General features: G+C 37.5%; 1 protein-coding gene across 2 annotated transcripts in view; it reads right to left on the bottom strand.

The window, feature by feature from the left end:
* Cortactin (cortactin) overlaps positions 1-16,572 on the bottom strand; it is a 312,424-nt gene that overhangs the window by 108,991 nt on the left and 186,861 nt on the right. For both annotated transcript variants that reach the window (XR_016547902.1, XM_090388922.1), the window contains exons 11-12: positions 14,154-14,333; positions 11,825-11,963 (exon numbers count right to left, since the gene is read on the bottom strand). Coding sequence is in view for 1 of the 2 variants with exons in the window: in XM_090388922.1 (XP_090245048.1) it covers positions 11,825-11,963; positions 14,154-14,333 (319 nt within the window). In the remaining variant the exon portion in view is untranslated. The remainder of the gene's footprint in view (positions 1-11,824; positions 11,964-14,153; positions 14,334-16,572) is intronic.

Here is a 16,572-nt window from a genome sequence, read left to right as displayed (position 1 = left end):
GATCTACAGTGATTATCTACAGTGAAATGGGATAGCTCTTTCCCACAGAACATATAAGGTTCCCGAATCAGTGCAATATCAACCAAAACTTCCAAGGGGTATTGATGCAATTCGTCAACAGTAATACAGGCTTTATGGGCATTTATTTGGATGACTTTAACAAGATCACTATGAGGGTTAGTGGGCTGAATGAGAGGTTTGATGACATATTAGACATATTGTGTTCTAGTTTTGTATATTTTTCATGACTCTTAAGATACTCAGGAAAATTAACATCCCTGACAATGTTTGAAAATTTTCTCTTCTCTCTTGCAGTTACAGCAAGACAGAGGTTGTTCCTTATTTGGACCCTTCGAATGTATATGACTCACGAGCACAGTGACTAAGGAGAATCTACAGAGCACGACTGAGTAGTATGCCCACAGCCCAGACAAGAGGAGCACTGTGTTACAACAGTAAAGGGCTTGTGCACTGTCCTTCCTATGTAGAGTCACTGCTGGCTGATAGTATGCAACTAAAGAGTAAGTGAAACGCCCAAAACCCAGTTAAAGAATTGATTAGATCTAGATGAGGTTGAAAACCTAAAAGTAACTTGATCAGAAAACTGTTCAACAGTAAAACCAAAATAATTAAAGTTCTTGTAATAGAGATCTGCAGTGATATCTTGTTTAGACATTCCTTTGTCAATGTCATATACGAAGCAATTTCCACAAAGTTACCCTTGTTTTTTATTTTTTTTTTTTTTTATTTGACACTTCTTTAAAGAATGATTTCAAAGCTTTGAAAACTTCGTCCTTAACTTCTACACTGGTTTTAAGTAAACTGTCCTCAGAAGCTTTGAGAAGAAGCACATTAGGTTTAGAACCCAAAACATTAACACCAAGATAGATCAGAAGCATAATTATGTCCTCATAGGGCAGGAAGTTCTGCCACAGCAACAGTAGCATTAGTGGCCACTTTAGGTGAATGAACAAAATGTTCAGCTCCCGATATTGGTAAAGCAGACAGAAGCCTGGCCTTGTCAGCATAAATATCACGAGTAGATGTAGCAGGAACAGCCTGGGAAATGGAACAATTGAGAAGAATATTAATTATCTGTAACTCTTCAATATGTGCTTTATAAACTTCCCTATCAGTTATTAAATTGTTCACGATTCCAGTTCACGCCAGCATTCTATTATGAATTTTATAGCAATACGGATAGCCTAATGGTGGATAGGATTAAGCCTTCAAAGGATGCTGTTTCTGGCAGATCCATATACCTAGAACCCATAATCAAATTTTGATCATGCAACTGCATGGCACAGATGGAATAAAGCACACCAGTCTGCATCTCACAAAGTAGGAAAGAAAATGTGGAGGATAGTCCATGTGCATTTTGCTTATAGTTGACAGATGCATTTAAAAAATGCCAACTCAAATATTTGTCAAATATGAGGACCAGTCAAATATGAGGACCAAGAATTTTGTCTCCAGTACTACCAGAATAGCATTTTGTACAAGCCTCTCAGGTTCAGGGGGAAGATCACATTTGGTTCAGGATGATTTTTACAATTGTGACAAAAATGTATGCAGCCTTCTATGAGAAGACTAAACCGCTGGCAAATTCCCAGGAATTGCAGAAATCAACACTTGTTGCAGTTATGTTTCAGTAATATTCATGTTACATGACTGGAAAAATATGATAAAATCACTGACATCAGAGGGGGGGTACTGTTTACAGCTGGAGCAAGGATAATGCAATTCACTTTAATGGCAAAATAGTGCAACACTCTAAACTGGTCCTTCCTCCTTTTCTTGGCAAAAAGGCTAAGAGAGGGTGGATCCTACACAAACTTGGAAAGAATAATGGCCTAAAAAGGTTCAATAAAAATTGGGAGGTGACCTCATAGACTGAGCGCTTTTGAACTGCTAAAACTCCAAGACATGACATAAACAGACACCAGGCATTGTTATTTAAGGAAAGGAATGCAAATAGTAATAGTAATCGTGGCATGTTATGCAAGGAAGTAAACGTATCAGCTTATGTAGCATCAGCCAAAAAAAAAAAAAAAAAAAATTCATACAATCATTCCCTCTAAATATCTGTCCAGTTCCTCCTTAAATTTATTTAACTTATCAACTTCCACAACGACAGATGGAAGTTTGTTCCAGCAATTAATCACCTGCTGACTAAAGGCAAATTTCTGCACATCTATTCTACAGCTGTCTTTCCTCAATTTGAATTTATGCCCCCTTAGGTTCGTAATCTGAACAAGTGGAAAAATCCCATCAGAATTCAGCGTGCACAACCCATTCAAGGCCTTATACACCTCAATCAGATCACCTCGCAGGTGCCTAGTCTCCAGCCGCTGCAATTTGCAGAACTTAAGCCACTCTTGGTAAGAGGATCCTTTCATTCCCCTCACCAATCTTGTTGCCCTTCTCTGTACACGCTCAAGCAAATCTACATCCTTCCTAAAATGAGGCCTCCAGACCTGTACACAATACTCAAGGCATGGCCTGACCATTGCCTTATACAGAGGGACAATCACCTCCTTTTCCCTGCTAGAAAAATTCATGTATACCATTGACAAAACCCCATGACCTGCTCTTGCAGCCTGTCTGCATTGTTTAGAAAACTTCATATCTGACTTCACAATTATTCCCAAGTCTCTTTCATTTTCTACCACCCTAAATGTAGTAACACACACTTGGTATGTTCCTCTGGGGTTACTTCTACCCATATGCAGTACTTTGCATTTGTCAATGTTAAACTTCAGTTGCCACTTCTCAGCCCATCTTCCCAAATTTTCTAGATCGTGTTGCAGTAGTAGTACACTGCCATTACTGTCATTAACAACCCTGCCAACCTTTGTATCATCTGCAAACTTCGACACTAAGCCTGATATACCATCATCAATATCATTTATAAATACAGAAAACAACAGTGGACACAACACCGAACCCTGTGGGACTCCACTAATAACATTAGTCCCCAAAGAGCAGTGCCCACTGATTACCACCCTCTGTCTTCTCCCACTCAACCATCCTTTTATCCATTGTAGTAGCTTACCCTTAATACCATTCTGCTCCAATTTGTACAGTAGCCTTCCATGTACAGCAGTATCTAAAGCTTTCCTGAAATGCAAGCATATAATATCAAAATTATTTTTTGTATCCAGTTCCTTTCTAACCACATCATAATATCCAATCAAATTTGTCAGACAAGACTTTCCCTTAAACTGTGTCTGAATTATTGCTGCAGTCTTGTCTAGATGATCCTGCAATGCATCTTTAACCAGTGACTCCATTATTTTACCCAGAACAGAAGTTAAACTAACTGGTCTGTAACTACTCGTGTCACCCTTCGATCCCCTTTGTGAATTGGGGATACATTTGCACATCTCCAGTCTGTGGGGACCTCCCCTGAGTCCAAGGATGCTCTCATAATTATGGCTAAGGATTTGTTTAGTTCCTTTGCTGCCTCCTTTAATATAACTGGATAGATCTCATCCACCCCAGGTGCCTTTCTTTATGTTAAACTTCAACAATTTTGCCTCCACTTTGCTCTTAGATAGATGCTTCCAGTCAAATTAAGTGGTCTAGAATAACATAGTTAAAATGTTCTTAGTTACAAAACTGCATTACAAAATAGAACCCTTTCTGAAAGAGTTACCCTAGAATTATATTTATAATAGGAAATTAAAAATTTAAACTTCCCTAGAAGAAAAGCATCTGTCTTGAAAAGCTAGTGGTTAACTCGGTGTCATAAGTCAGACTAACAATGTGTAAGTGGGGATATATATATATATAGAGAGAGTGTCTCAAAAATATTGGTACAAACGTTTAGGGGAGTTTGTTGTTGTTGTTATTTTTGGCGCAAGGGCTGCTTAGACCATATTGCGCCTATCAATGATATGAAAGTTATCAATGGTGACTGTTATGGAAGCAGTTAGAGACGATCATATAATTTTATTCGTTTAAGAAAGCAGAATAACTCGAAGGGATTAGCATCGTTGCCTATGATATGAGAGAGTTTTAGAGGTTCTTTTAGATTTGGAAGGAAGCTGAATGAGCATTGCCGAGCATGTTAGTACAGAGTGCATTCAACAAGAATGTGCTTCATTGTGAGTTGACAGTTGCATTGAAAACACTGAGGAGGATCATTTCCTGTGAGGAGAAATAGGTGAGTAAACTGGCTGTGGCCGATTCGTGCTCTGGTTAAGATTACTTCTTCCTTTCTGTTAGTACGAAAACTAGAGGTCCATAACTGTGGTTCTGGTTTTATTTGCAATAACTTATTATCCGTTTGAGCCATAGAAGTGTCCATTGTTCCTTACACATCCTTCGTATGATAGGTCTGTAATCAACATATGGAACGCAAAGGCCTGAAGATGATGGGTTAGATGGATGTTTTGTGGCATAATCTGCACATTCGTTTCCTGGGATCCCAGTGTGGCCTGGGATCCAGCAGAAGATGACTACTTGCTGGCGTTCCTGAATAAGAATCATCTTACTTCTTATGGTTTTTATTAAAGGATTGGTTGGTGAGGAGGTGTTTTGTAGGGCTACCAGTGTACTCTGCGAGTCCGTATATATTATACTTTTTTTAATGGAGCGATGGACAATATTTTCTAGGGCAAGCTCGATGGTGAATAACTCAGCTGTATAACTGCTGCATTCAGTAGGCAGAGATACAGAGATGGTGTTAAAAGAGAAAACTGCTGCAGCACCTACTCCACCATCAGACTTTGATCCATCTGTGTATATTTTCGTGAAATGCGGATAACTTTGTGTGTGAGCAGTATGAAGTTGCACGTTAATATTAGCAAGGGAATCTTTTCCCCAGTTTAGGAAGTAATTGTCACAGGATGGCTTAACAGGACCATGGGGGAACTGGTGTTTGGATCTTGGAGGACTTTTTCAAAGTGTACATTCCAGCTTTCTGATAGAGCCTGCAATCTGATTCCAGTAGGTTGAACTGCTCTGGGTTTATTTCTGTAGAACATTTTAAACTGTGGATCACCAAGTATAGGCCAAATGGGATGGGTAGGCATTCTTTGGATTTTAGCAGCATAATTCAGAAGTAACACCTTTCTTCTGAGGCACAGTGGAACTTCATGGGCTTCAGCGTAGAGACTTTGTACTGGCGATGTTCTATAAGCACTTGTAGCAATCCTGAGGGCAGAACGTTGAACAGGAGCAAGCCGTACTAGCACACTCTCCCTAGCAGAGTCATACACCTGGGCTCCATAATCAAGACGAGATCTAATTAGAGTTCTATACAGGTGAAGTAAGGTGCAATGGTCTGCACCCCATGTTGTAGAAGAAAGAACTCTGAGAATGTTCATTTTTTTCTGGCAGGTTGTCCGGAGATATTTGATATGTTCTAAAAAATTAAGTTTCCTATCAAAAATTAGACCGAGGAGGCAAATGCTACTCATAACTGAGATAGGATGATTTGTCAGGTGTAGTTCTGGGTCAGGATGCATTGCTCGTTCGTTACAAAAGTGAATGGCACTAGATATTTGATAAGATAGTAGGTCACCATTCTGTGTCATCCATAGTTCAATATTGTTTAGCGAGATTTGTAGTTGCCTTTCAATGTAGTTCATATTCAGCGAACTGCAGGAAACAGTCAGATCATCGGCACAGAGATATGAGTTCACAGTGTTGGGAATACATTTGGCAATAAGATTTATTCTCAATGCAAATAAAGTAGCACTGAGAACTAAGCCCTGTGGGACTAGCAAACTTGAAAAGATCTATACTGAAGGAAGTTTTGTATGTAGCATGGTAAGTGGCCTCTCAGGTTAAGGGAATGAAGATCTTTCAAGATACCAAAACACCAGGTGGTGTCAAAGGCCTTCTCTATGTCAAGGCAGACCATGACAAGATGTTCTTTTCGAATAAATGCATTCCTGATATTTGTTTCAGCTTTGACCATAAGATCTAGGGATGAGCGATTTTTTTCTGAAACCAAACTGGTTATCAGAAATTAGAATCCAGTTTTGAATCCAGATACTATGTTAATCGGCGGTGTATAATTTTTTCTAAAGTTTTACTGAAGCAACTGGTAAGAGAAATGGGTCTATGATTATGAGGGATAGAATGATCTTTCCCTGGTTTGGGAATTGCCAGTACATAGGAGTGATGCCAGCGAGTGGGGTATGCATGTTCAATAAATATACGGTTGTAAAAGGTCAGCAGCAAGGATAATGATTTATTGTCTAAGTGTTGAAGCATTATGTAACACACTCCATCTGGACCAGCAGCACTGTTTTTTGAGGAATGCTTAGCTTCTTGAAGTTCGATCGTAGTAAGTTTCTGATTGTATGGTAGAGAAGCAGCGGTTTTGAAGTTAAATTTTGATTTTTCGGCTGAAGCTTTGATCTTCTGAAATGACGGATCATATGAAGTTGAGGCAGACAACTGGGAGAATACTGTCCCTAGAGTATTCACAATCTCTACAGGAGTAGAGAGCTCCTGTCCATTCCAGCTGAATATTGGCGAAGATAATGGAGGAAATTTGCCATTTAGCTGTCTTATTTTTTTCCATATTGTTCTTACATCAGTATTTTTATTTACTAAAGTTGCAAATCGGATCCAAGAGTTTTTTTTAGCTTTCTTTTTGATGTGTCGGGCTTTGGCTTTGAGTTTCTTATAATTTATTAGATTATTGGTAGTGGGGTATTTGCGGAATATATTCCATGCTCGGTTTTTTTCTTTTTTGGCATTCTCACATTCTTCATTCCACCAATAGTTTATGGGTCTATAGGTGTCTGACTGTGATTGTGGGATGGCAATAGATGCAGCTGCTAGAATTTTTTTGGTGATATGATCAGTGGCTGTGTCAATTGGGAAAGATTCGATGACCTGTTTATCAAATGAAACATGAGAGGTATACTTGGCCCAATCTACCTTGGAAAATTTCCATTTTATGTGGTTTTTTGCATTTGAGGAGTGTGATGTTTGGATTTTACAGATTAATGGATAGTGATCACTGTATAGTGGATCATCTAGAGCTGTCCACTCAATATTAGGAAAGAGGATCGGAGAGCATATAGATAGATCTATTGCAGACACTGATCCTGTTGGGAGATGGATGTAAGTTGGTGAACCAGTATTTAGGATGGTTAAGTTTTGTCTGTCAATGAGCATTTCAATGAGTTGCCCTCGTCCATCTGTATTGGGAGAACCCCACAATAGATGGTGTCCATTGAAGTCACCCAATAAACAGAAAGGGGTTGGCAATTGCAGGATAAGATTTTCAAGTTCGTGAATAGTACATGGATGATTGGGTGGTAGATAGATTGAAACAAGGGTCAGAGTGATGCCAATTGCTATTTGGGTAGCAACAGCTTCTATAGAGGTTTGTAAAGAAATGCATCTGCATGGGACTCGCGAATCTATGAGAATGGCTACTCCATCACGAGTATTATTTGAAACAGGTCTATCTTGTCTGAAAAGAGTATAGTTTTTTATCAAGGGATATCAAGATACCTGAGGAGTCAGATATGTCTCCTGTAAGCAGTTTCCCACTGGATTATGTTGTACATGTCATCAATATTGGTCCTAAAGCCTCTACAATTCCATTGGACAACGTTGTTCATTGTTTCAATTTAGATGAGGGAACTGAATCTGACTGCTTTTTGGAAGTCTGTTTGACACGGTCAATTTTAATCCCATCTCTTTTTGAGAAAACAGGTCTTGTGTCTATTTCATCCTCTGGATGGATCTCCAGAATGGTTTCGGTATCGTGTTGACTGGAAATTTCATTAGTATCCATAAGGGAGGAGTCAAATGTCTGTTTTCGATTAGAATCTGCGTTATCTGCTTGGACGGATCTTACGGGAGCTGCATCGGCAGAGGGTGGTATCGTGACTGGTGTGTTGTTAGCTCTGCTAGAAATCTGTTGCTTTGAAGGTTGAGGTACAGAACTGAGTAGGGAACGAGCCCATTCCAAAATAGAGATATTTGGAGGTATTGATGTATCAGTCTGGACTGACACTGAATGAAACTTTTTAGAGGCTTCAGCATACATGTGTCTAGGTGTCATTAGCTGTATTTGCTTTCTTGCTTCTGGGAATGAAACTTTCTTTTCTATTTTATATTTCTGGATTTTTTTCTCATATTTCCATTGTTCGCAATTTTTAGAAAAGGCTGGCTGGTTGCCTTTACAATTGGGGCAGAGCGGAACCTGGGCTTTACAGTCAGCCTGGGAATGATCTTTTGAACCACAGTTAGGACATACAGGGTCTCCTCGACAGACTGTTTGTGAGTGTCCGAATTTCTGACACTTGTAACATCTTATTGGGTTCGGAATATATGGGCGAATGCGACAATGCAAATACCCTGCTTTTACTGATGAAGGTAAATTAGGGGAGCTGAATGTCAAAATTATGCTGCGAGTTGGAAGGAGTTCGCCATCTTTTTTCATCATAATTCGTTTTGCCTGTATGACTTTCTGATCCTGCAGTTCCTGAACAATTTCTTCTTCTGAGACATTCAGTAGGTCCCATTCAGAGATAACACCTTTGGATGAATTAAGTGTTGCATAATTCATCTTTTGGATGAATTATGCAACATTGCATAATTTTTATTATGCATTAAGCATGAATTTATTATGCATGAATTAAGTGTTGCATGTGGGGACACCTTAACTGGAACTCCACCAAATGAGGTGCTGAGAAGAGACTCAGAGTGTTTGGAGTTGGTGGTCTCAACAAACAGGTTGCCAGATTTCAGTCGTCGTACCATTTTAGGGGAGCCAGCTATGCTCTCAAGACATTTTTGAATGAGGAATGGTGATAAACTACCCAAGGATCGGTTAGTTAGCGAATGCAGAATCAGAAAATTTGGGTTTTCCATTCAGGGAGTATCCGTCCTCAGTCTCTTTGGGTTGGATGAGTCATTATCGGGTATGTGCAAATCCAATGAATTTGGATTTGCAGTCCTAATCGGTGGAAAATTGTCACAGTCCATGTTTTGTTCCTTTTGGCCCTGGGGGTTGGTTTTACCACAAAGATTTCCGGCCCCGCCACGGGGAGGCAGGAGCAGCGCCACAAGGTGACCAAGCAGCTAAGTTAGTTAGTTAGTACTATTAGAAATAAAAAACAGAAAGCTAACTTTCCTTCCTGGGCCTTTGCCTACTTCATATAGTGCAAAAAAGCTAATCGGTGGAAAATTGTCATTCCATGTTTTGGTCCTTTTGACCCTGGGGGTTGGTTTTACCACCCAGACTAATTAATAAATAAAGAAAACGGTTGTTGAAACAAAATATAATCTATCACTTGAAGGCTCTTTGGAGATAACGCTTGGCACCCGGGACCACTTAGGGGAGGTAGGTAACATCTAAAGGAATGTGAATCGCTTAGGAACCCATAACCGGAAAGTCACAGTAAGTTGGTAGACGGCGCTGTTCATCAGTTTGCGAGAGGGAAAATTTCAATGTTTTGTTCACAGATGAGGCTTATTTCACTCGGGAATGCTTATTCAATCAGCACAATGCTCATGTGTGGGCTCACGACAACCACACAGTGTGTGTTCATGCGGCACAACATCGCTTCGCAATAAATGCGTGGGCAGGTATGGTCGGTGACTGCTTAGTCGGCTCATACCTGTTACCATCCCGCATGAACTCCATTAAATATCGGATCTTTCTTGAACAAGTTCTACCAGGGTTACCTGACGATGTTCCAGCAAATGTGAGACGCAACATTTGGTTTCAACATGACAGGGCACCTTCCCATTATGGAAGGTGTGTTCGTGACCATTTGAACAGGCGTTTTGGGTGTCGATGGATTGGCCATGGTGGACCGTTGCCTGGCCCCCCACGCTCACCTGATTTATCGAGCCTTGATTTCTTTCTGTGGGGGGCCCTCAAATCTATCGTGTATGAATCGCTTGTGGAGACGGAAATGGATCTCGTGGGGAGACTCGTCTGCGCTGCTGCTACTGTCAAAGAAACTCCAGGTGTGTTCGACCATGTCCACCAATCCATGCTGCGTCGGTGTCACGCATGCATCGCGTCTCATGGTGGAACCTTCAAGCATCTATTATAACATCATGAAATGCATCCATCTCGTACTCCATTGTTAATATTATGTCAAATAAATGTTTGCCACTAATTACTGTCTTGTGTCATTTCTGCTTCTTGTGCCTCTGCTACTACTTAAGGCTCAGCTGGATAGACGAATGGAGGGGTGAAATGGAAGTGGGTTTTTTTTTTTTTTTTTTTTTGGCTGATACTGCATAAGCTTGCTTTCTTGCATCATATGCCTCTACTAATGCTAATGCTAATACTAATACTTTCCCGTGACGTTTCTGGTTATGGGTTCCTATGCAATTCACATTCCTTTAGATGTTACCTACCTCCCCTAAACGTTTGTACCAATATTTTTGAGACACCCTGTATATATATATGTAGACATATATAAAAATTACATATGGACTTATATAGAATTACATATATGGACTTAAACAGAATTCCAATATCAATTATATTATATATTTTATTTTCTGACCATTATACATGTATAAAATTTTTTTATATAAGTTTATACTTGTCCTAGAATTTTGCTAGCAAGGATAAAGTGATAATCCCATTGTACGAGGCAATGGTTAGACTGCATCTAGAGTAAGTACTGTAGGTTTGAAAACCTCATTTTAAGAAGAATGTGAATCTGTTGGATTGGGTGCAGAGAAGACCAACAAGAGGACAAAAGGATACTCTTATGAAGAAATACTTCAGTTCTGCAAATTGTATTATCTATAAACTTGGCATCTGCAAGGATACTTGACTGAGTAAACTAAAAGATGATGGCATCCTTACTTTTTTTTTCAGTGACACACATAAGGAAATAAAAATTTAAGTCGAAAAATTATGGTTGCAGGATAGATACATGAAAATTTCACATGTCTCTCCTACAACTATCTATGAGGTTTATAAATATAAAATCTTTCTTTTAGTGAGGGAGTAATTGATTATTGCAATAAACTTCCATCTAGTGTTATGGAAATAACCTGTTCGAATAAAATAAAGGAAAAATTGCACAAAACAGTGGAGGGGATGGACAGATGTGTGATTTTTTAATATTTTTCCTTGATCCCTTGTATCATTTGCCACCATTAATACTAATACTAATTAAGAATTTTAAAAAAAATTGTAATAAAAATTACCAGGTTTATGATACACAATTTTATACCAATGGTAAACATAGAAAAAATAACAGGGAAAAAAATAATTTAATAAAAAATATTTATATATGGCCAATACCATGTGAATTTGTATTTATATTTAGTAGTCATAAATAACTACTATGTTTATTAATGTGATATTTTACTTTACAATCTATTATTGACCAGAATAAGAATTTCAAGCAGAAATCTAATGGAAGCATTGATATAAGTGCCTAAAATTTGGATGTGCCATCAGAGCTTTGTGCTAACACAACTGAGAATCTTAACAACAGTTGGATTTAGGAATATGAAATTTTTATTATGTTGAACATAGGCAAAGAAAACAATAAATTACAAAAGCAGCAAAGAAAACAATAAATTACAAAAGCAGCAAAGAAAACAATAAATTACAAAAGCAGCAAAGAAAACAATAAATTACAAAAGCAGCAAATAAAACAATAAATTGCAAAAGCAGCAAAGAAAACAATAAATTACAAAAAAAAATTTTAGAAATGGATGCTATAAAACATTTGAATTTTGGAATTATTTTTGACACCACATGATCTGACTGATGAAGGCTTAAAAATGGAAATGTCACTGGCCAAACTTATTCTGATTAATTCTCAGAAGTAAATCAAAGAAAGAAGGGGAAAAAAATTACCTGTGTCTAATGTGGTATACATATTTTCATCTGATGGTATTGTGTTGCTTTCTATAGATTCATCAGGAAAAGGTTCTTCAAGTTCAGTTTTCTGCACAGTTTGATGAGCCAATTCGACATCTTCTGAAATATGTTTAGGCTAAAAGGAAACAATTAATTTAAAAAATAAATAAAAAAAACTTGTAGACAATGTTAATGGGCAAACAAATAATATTTAGTCACTTATAATAATATATAATCACAAAATAAGTTCAGAAAGAATAAACTGGGAAGTCAGGACTTATTAACCAGTGCAAAACTGCTGTTACACCAGGGAAATCATCCAAATCATTTCTTGCCGATAAAAGGTTTGAAAAACCTTTTATCGGCAAGAAATGATTAACATAAGCATTACAGAAGTATATGATGCAAGAAAGCAAGCTTGTATACAAGCATATACAGCATCAGCATACAGAAAAAAAAAAAAAAAAAAATTCCCATTTCACCCACCCATTCACTCCAAAAGTTTGTCTAGTTTTGCCTTGAATTTAAGCTGTCAACTTCCACAATGACAGATGGAAGCTTGTTCCAGCAATTAACCACCTGCTGACTAAAGGCAAATTTCCGCACATCTATTCTACAACTGTCTTTCCTCAGTTTGAGTTTATGCCCCCTCAGTTTCGTAATCTGAGGAAGTATCCCAATCAGCATTGAGCCTGCTCAAACCATTCAAGACCTTATACACCTCAATCAGATCATCTCACAGGCTCCTAGTCTCCAGACACTGCAATTTTCAGAACTTAAGTGTTTCCTGGTAAGAGCACCCTTTGTTCCCTCACCAGTCTTCTTGTTGTCCTTCTCTGTACTCTTTCTAGCAACTCCACATCCTTCCTAAAATAAGGCCTTAAGACATGTATGCAGTACTCAAGGTGTGGCCTGACAGCTGCCTTATACAAAGGGATAATCACCTCCTTATCCCTGCTAGCAAAATTCCTGTATATCATTGACATCACCCCATGACTTTCTCTGACAGCCTATCTGTACTACTCAGAAAACTTCATACGTGATTGCACAATTACCCCCAGGTCATTTTCATTCTCCACTACCCTGAGTGTAGTACCAAACAATTGGTACATTTCTCTGAGATTACTGCTACCCATATGCAGTACTTTGCATTTGTCAACGTTAAACTTCAGTTACCACTTCTCAGCCCATCTGCCCAACTTTTCTAGATTATAATGATTATCAACAAGAAATAATTCAGAACTGTGAATTCTTTTTTATGAACCTTACATTTTTCAATCTATTTTGAATACAACTGTGAAATCCTTTTTTTAGTACTGAAAATGTATATATATTTTTAAATATTTTTTAAAATAACACCATTGGGGCATGGTCATTTGTTCTTGTTTAGGTTCATCTCCGCTCTGTGCGTGTGGGTAATTTGTTGCTCTGGGCAGAAGAAGAATGCACTGCTAAGGTAAAAAACAAAAAGCAATATGCAAAAAACACTAACACAACCACACGTTGCCAAATTAGTAGAATAAAAGTATTAAACAAAACTACTGTCATTTGGAGACTACAATGTACAAAGTACAAAAATATTATACTAAGTTCATGCAACTAATTTTCAATAATTATAGACAAGGTCTCACAGAATACACAACACATATTGCCATTACTACACGTATTACTAGTGTATTTGAATAAATAATGACATTCACAAATGTAAAAGTTTATTAATCATGTTTCAATTATAGCAATTAACTTGGTGCATGTTTTAAAAACAACTAGAGAAATCTCATGAGAAACCAGAGTGGCCATGCTGATAGCAAGAGATTCCAGGATTCTTTTGATCTCTGACAAAAAATCAAAGGAGGGACTGGGGGAAGGATGATTTCCAAAACACAACAATGAAGAGATTGGAAGAAAAATAAGATGCTTGTAAGTTAGCACTGTCTCTAGATGAAAAATGCAGCAGACCCATTAGGATGTGAAAGAAATTAAATGGAATTAAGGATGGGCAGAAGTGGTCAACAGCTTTAGGACAAGACAGTAACAGAAAGTTCAACTGTCATTTGCAGAGGCAATTAAAGACTAATTATACTTTTTACAAATAATTTGTGTAAAAAAGTACAAGAATATTATTCTAAACAGTTCATGTAATTCACTTTCAGTAATCAGAGACAAAAAGTCTCACAGAGTACACTGACACATATTACTAGTTTATTTGAATAAACAGTGACATACACAAATGTAAAAGTTCATTAATCATGTTTCAATTATAGCAATAGCAATTTTACACTCAATTTAAATGATACAAGAATCTTAAATTAAAAAGTCGACTTACATCTGCTGTAGGAAGTGGAGTACGTGAACATAAGGATGGTGGAAGAACCTGATAACCAATCACGACCTTTTCAGGATTTGTTCCAGGAGATGATGATGATGATGGTGCATTTTCCACTATATTCTGCTCTAGGCCAGTTTCCACTTGCTCTTGTTCAGAAATAAGTTTTTTCTGCCTCTCCTAGTGAAAGTTTTTGTTAAATTTCACATTAAAAAGGAAAAAAATCAAAAGACTACCAATGTTAAAACCATCAAATTTTATAATCTTTTTCTATTTCATTACTTATGACCTCTTTGGTAATAGGCCATTAATGGATAAAAACTTCGATAAAAAATAAGACTAAAATACGAAGCGTGGCAATAAAGTTCTGGACTTGTGTAATAAAAAAGAACACAGAGTGAGGAAGCTCAAAAATGGATTGTTGGTTTTTTTTTTTTTTTTTCAAAAAAATCACCACCTAATTGAATACACTTATTACACCATAATAAAAGTTTCTGAAAAGAGTCAGTGAAAGCATCCAAAGAGATGATGTTCAGTCCAGCAGTTATGTTTTTTTATGTCCTCAATATCCTGAAATTTCTTTCCTTTGAGGACAGTTTTCACCATGGGAAAGAGGAAGAAGTCCACTGGTGCTAGATCAGAAGAGTAGGTTGGATGGTTGATGTGTAAAATGACATATTTCATCAGAAATATCTTCACAAGTGCAGAATGGGTGGGGACATTGTCATGCAACAATGCAGCCTTGCCTAGGAAGTGCACTTCAATAGTCTCTGAAGCATCTGTGTGTAGAACACAGCATTGACTCTCCCATTCAGAGTACAAATTCCTTATGAATCGCACCATTTCTCGAAAAACATGATCAGCATCATCTTAATCCTGGACTTCTGTAAACAAACGTTTTGGGCCTTGGTGACGATTTATTTTGAAGTCCGCTGCATGCTCTGATGCTTCATCTCTAGGTCATACTGAAACACCCAACACTCATCACCAGTGACAACACAACACAGTCAAGGAAATTAAGATCATATTGATGAAGTCTTTGCATGATGACACTGATTGCTTCTGCTCATCCGTGAGTCTGTGCAGCACAAATTTTGCACAGACCTTCCTTTTCCATAAATCTTCATGCAGAATTTGATGAATAATCTCCTTATTCACATTCAACTCATCAGCTGTCATTCTGAGGATAAAAGAATGCTCTCTTGCCACAATTTCCTGAATTTTTCAACTCAGTCCTATCATTTCAAAGGTTGACAGACACCCGACCGTGAGTTATTGCAAACATTCTCATATCCAACTTTGAACAGCTTATACCATTCACACTCACTGGTACAACTTAACATTTCATCAGCATAAACAGTTTTTAACATTTCATATGTTTCTAACACAGATTTTCTCAGTTTAAAGCAAAATTTGATATATGCTCATTGCAAAATCGTGACACAGAACATTAGCACTACTAACAAAACTGGTTGCAACCTCTCAGCCTACTGGACAATCCTGTACCACCATCTGTTGGAGCAAGTTTAAACTACAACGTACCACTTCCGTTTATTTTCAAACTCATCAAACATGACCAGTCCAGGAATTTTATTGCCACACCTCATAACTGAATTTTAACATTGTGAGAATGACATACACAGTAATTTAACAAATACTTAACCTACAACACAGACACTTAATAACCACATGAGAAGAAGTTTTGTTATAATTTACTAAACAACTAAATTCATACTACACTACATTGGGATTGAAATAAATTATTTTTAGAATCAATTACAAATGTATGTCAAAACTTTCTGTAACTAGTGCTTTTGAAGGTCACTGCATTTGTGAAATGAAATACCCAAGAATAAAAATGGAATACAATTAAACAGAATAAAGTGGGTTTTTTTTCCCTGCTTGGACCCATCTCCTCAGGAACCTAAAGGCATTTGCATCTGAAAACCAAGGAACATAGATCCAATGTAATTAGGAATTTAATTAATTATAACCAAGGGACATAGCATTTCAATAGCTTCCCAATCCATCAGAGATCGAATTTAAAGTCTGTGGTCCTATGCTATGCAAACCACAACCACAAGAAATGCTTACACAGTAGACATTAAAAGAATCCTCAATAAACTTTATCAGTGAATAACCTCATCCCCTCTATTGATGAAAAATTAATCAGAATGTTGCAACAACAGTATCTCAGAAAATAAAATCAAATAAAAATATAAATAAATAAAACCACTAAATCTAAATATTATGTACACCCACTCAGGTTTACAATATCTTATCACTGCCTCAGTTTTATTTGCTTTTTTTGCTTTTTTTTTTTTCACACCTCATAAATTTGCCCTGCCTGCTGAGACAGCTGTTCCAACGTTCTGATTAATTTTTCATCAAGATAGTGTTGTTCTGGACCAAGGTCTCA

This window comes from Mastigoproctus giganteus, chromosome 14 (assembly GCF_048544385.1).
Source record: "Mastigoproctus giganteus isolate SK-2022 chromosome 14, ASM4854438v1, whole genome shotgun sequence".
Classification (NCBI taxonomy): domain Eukaryota; kingdom Metazoa; phylum Arthropoda; class Arachnida; order Uropygi; family Thelyphonidae; genus Mastigoproctus; species Mastigoproctus giganteus.
This window is presented reverse-complemented; position numbering and strand designations above follow the sequence as displayed.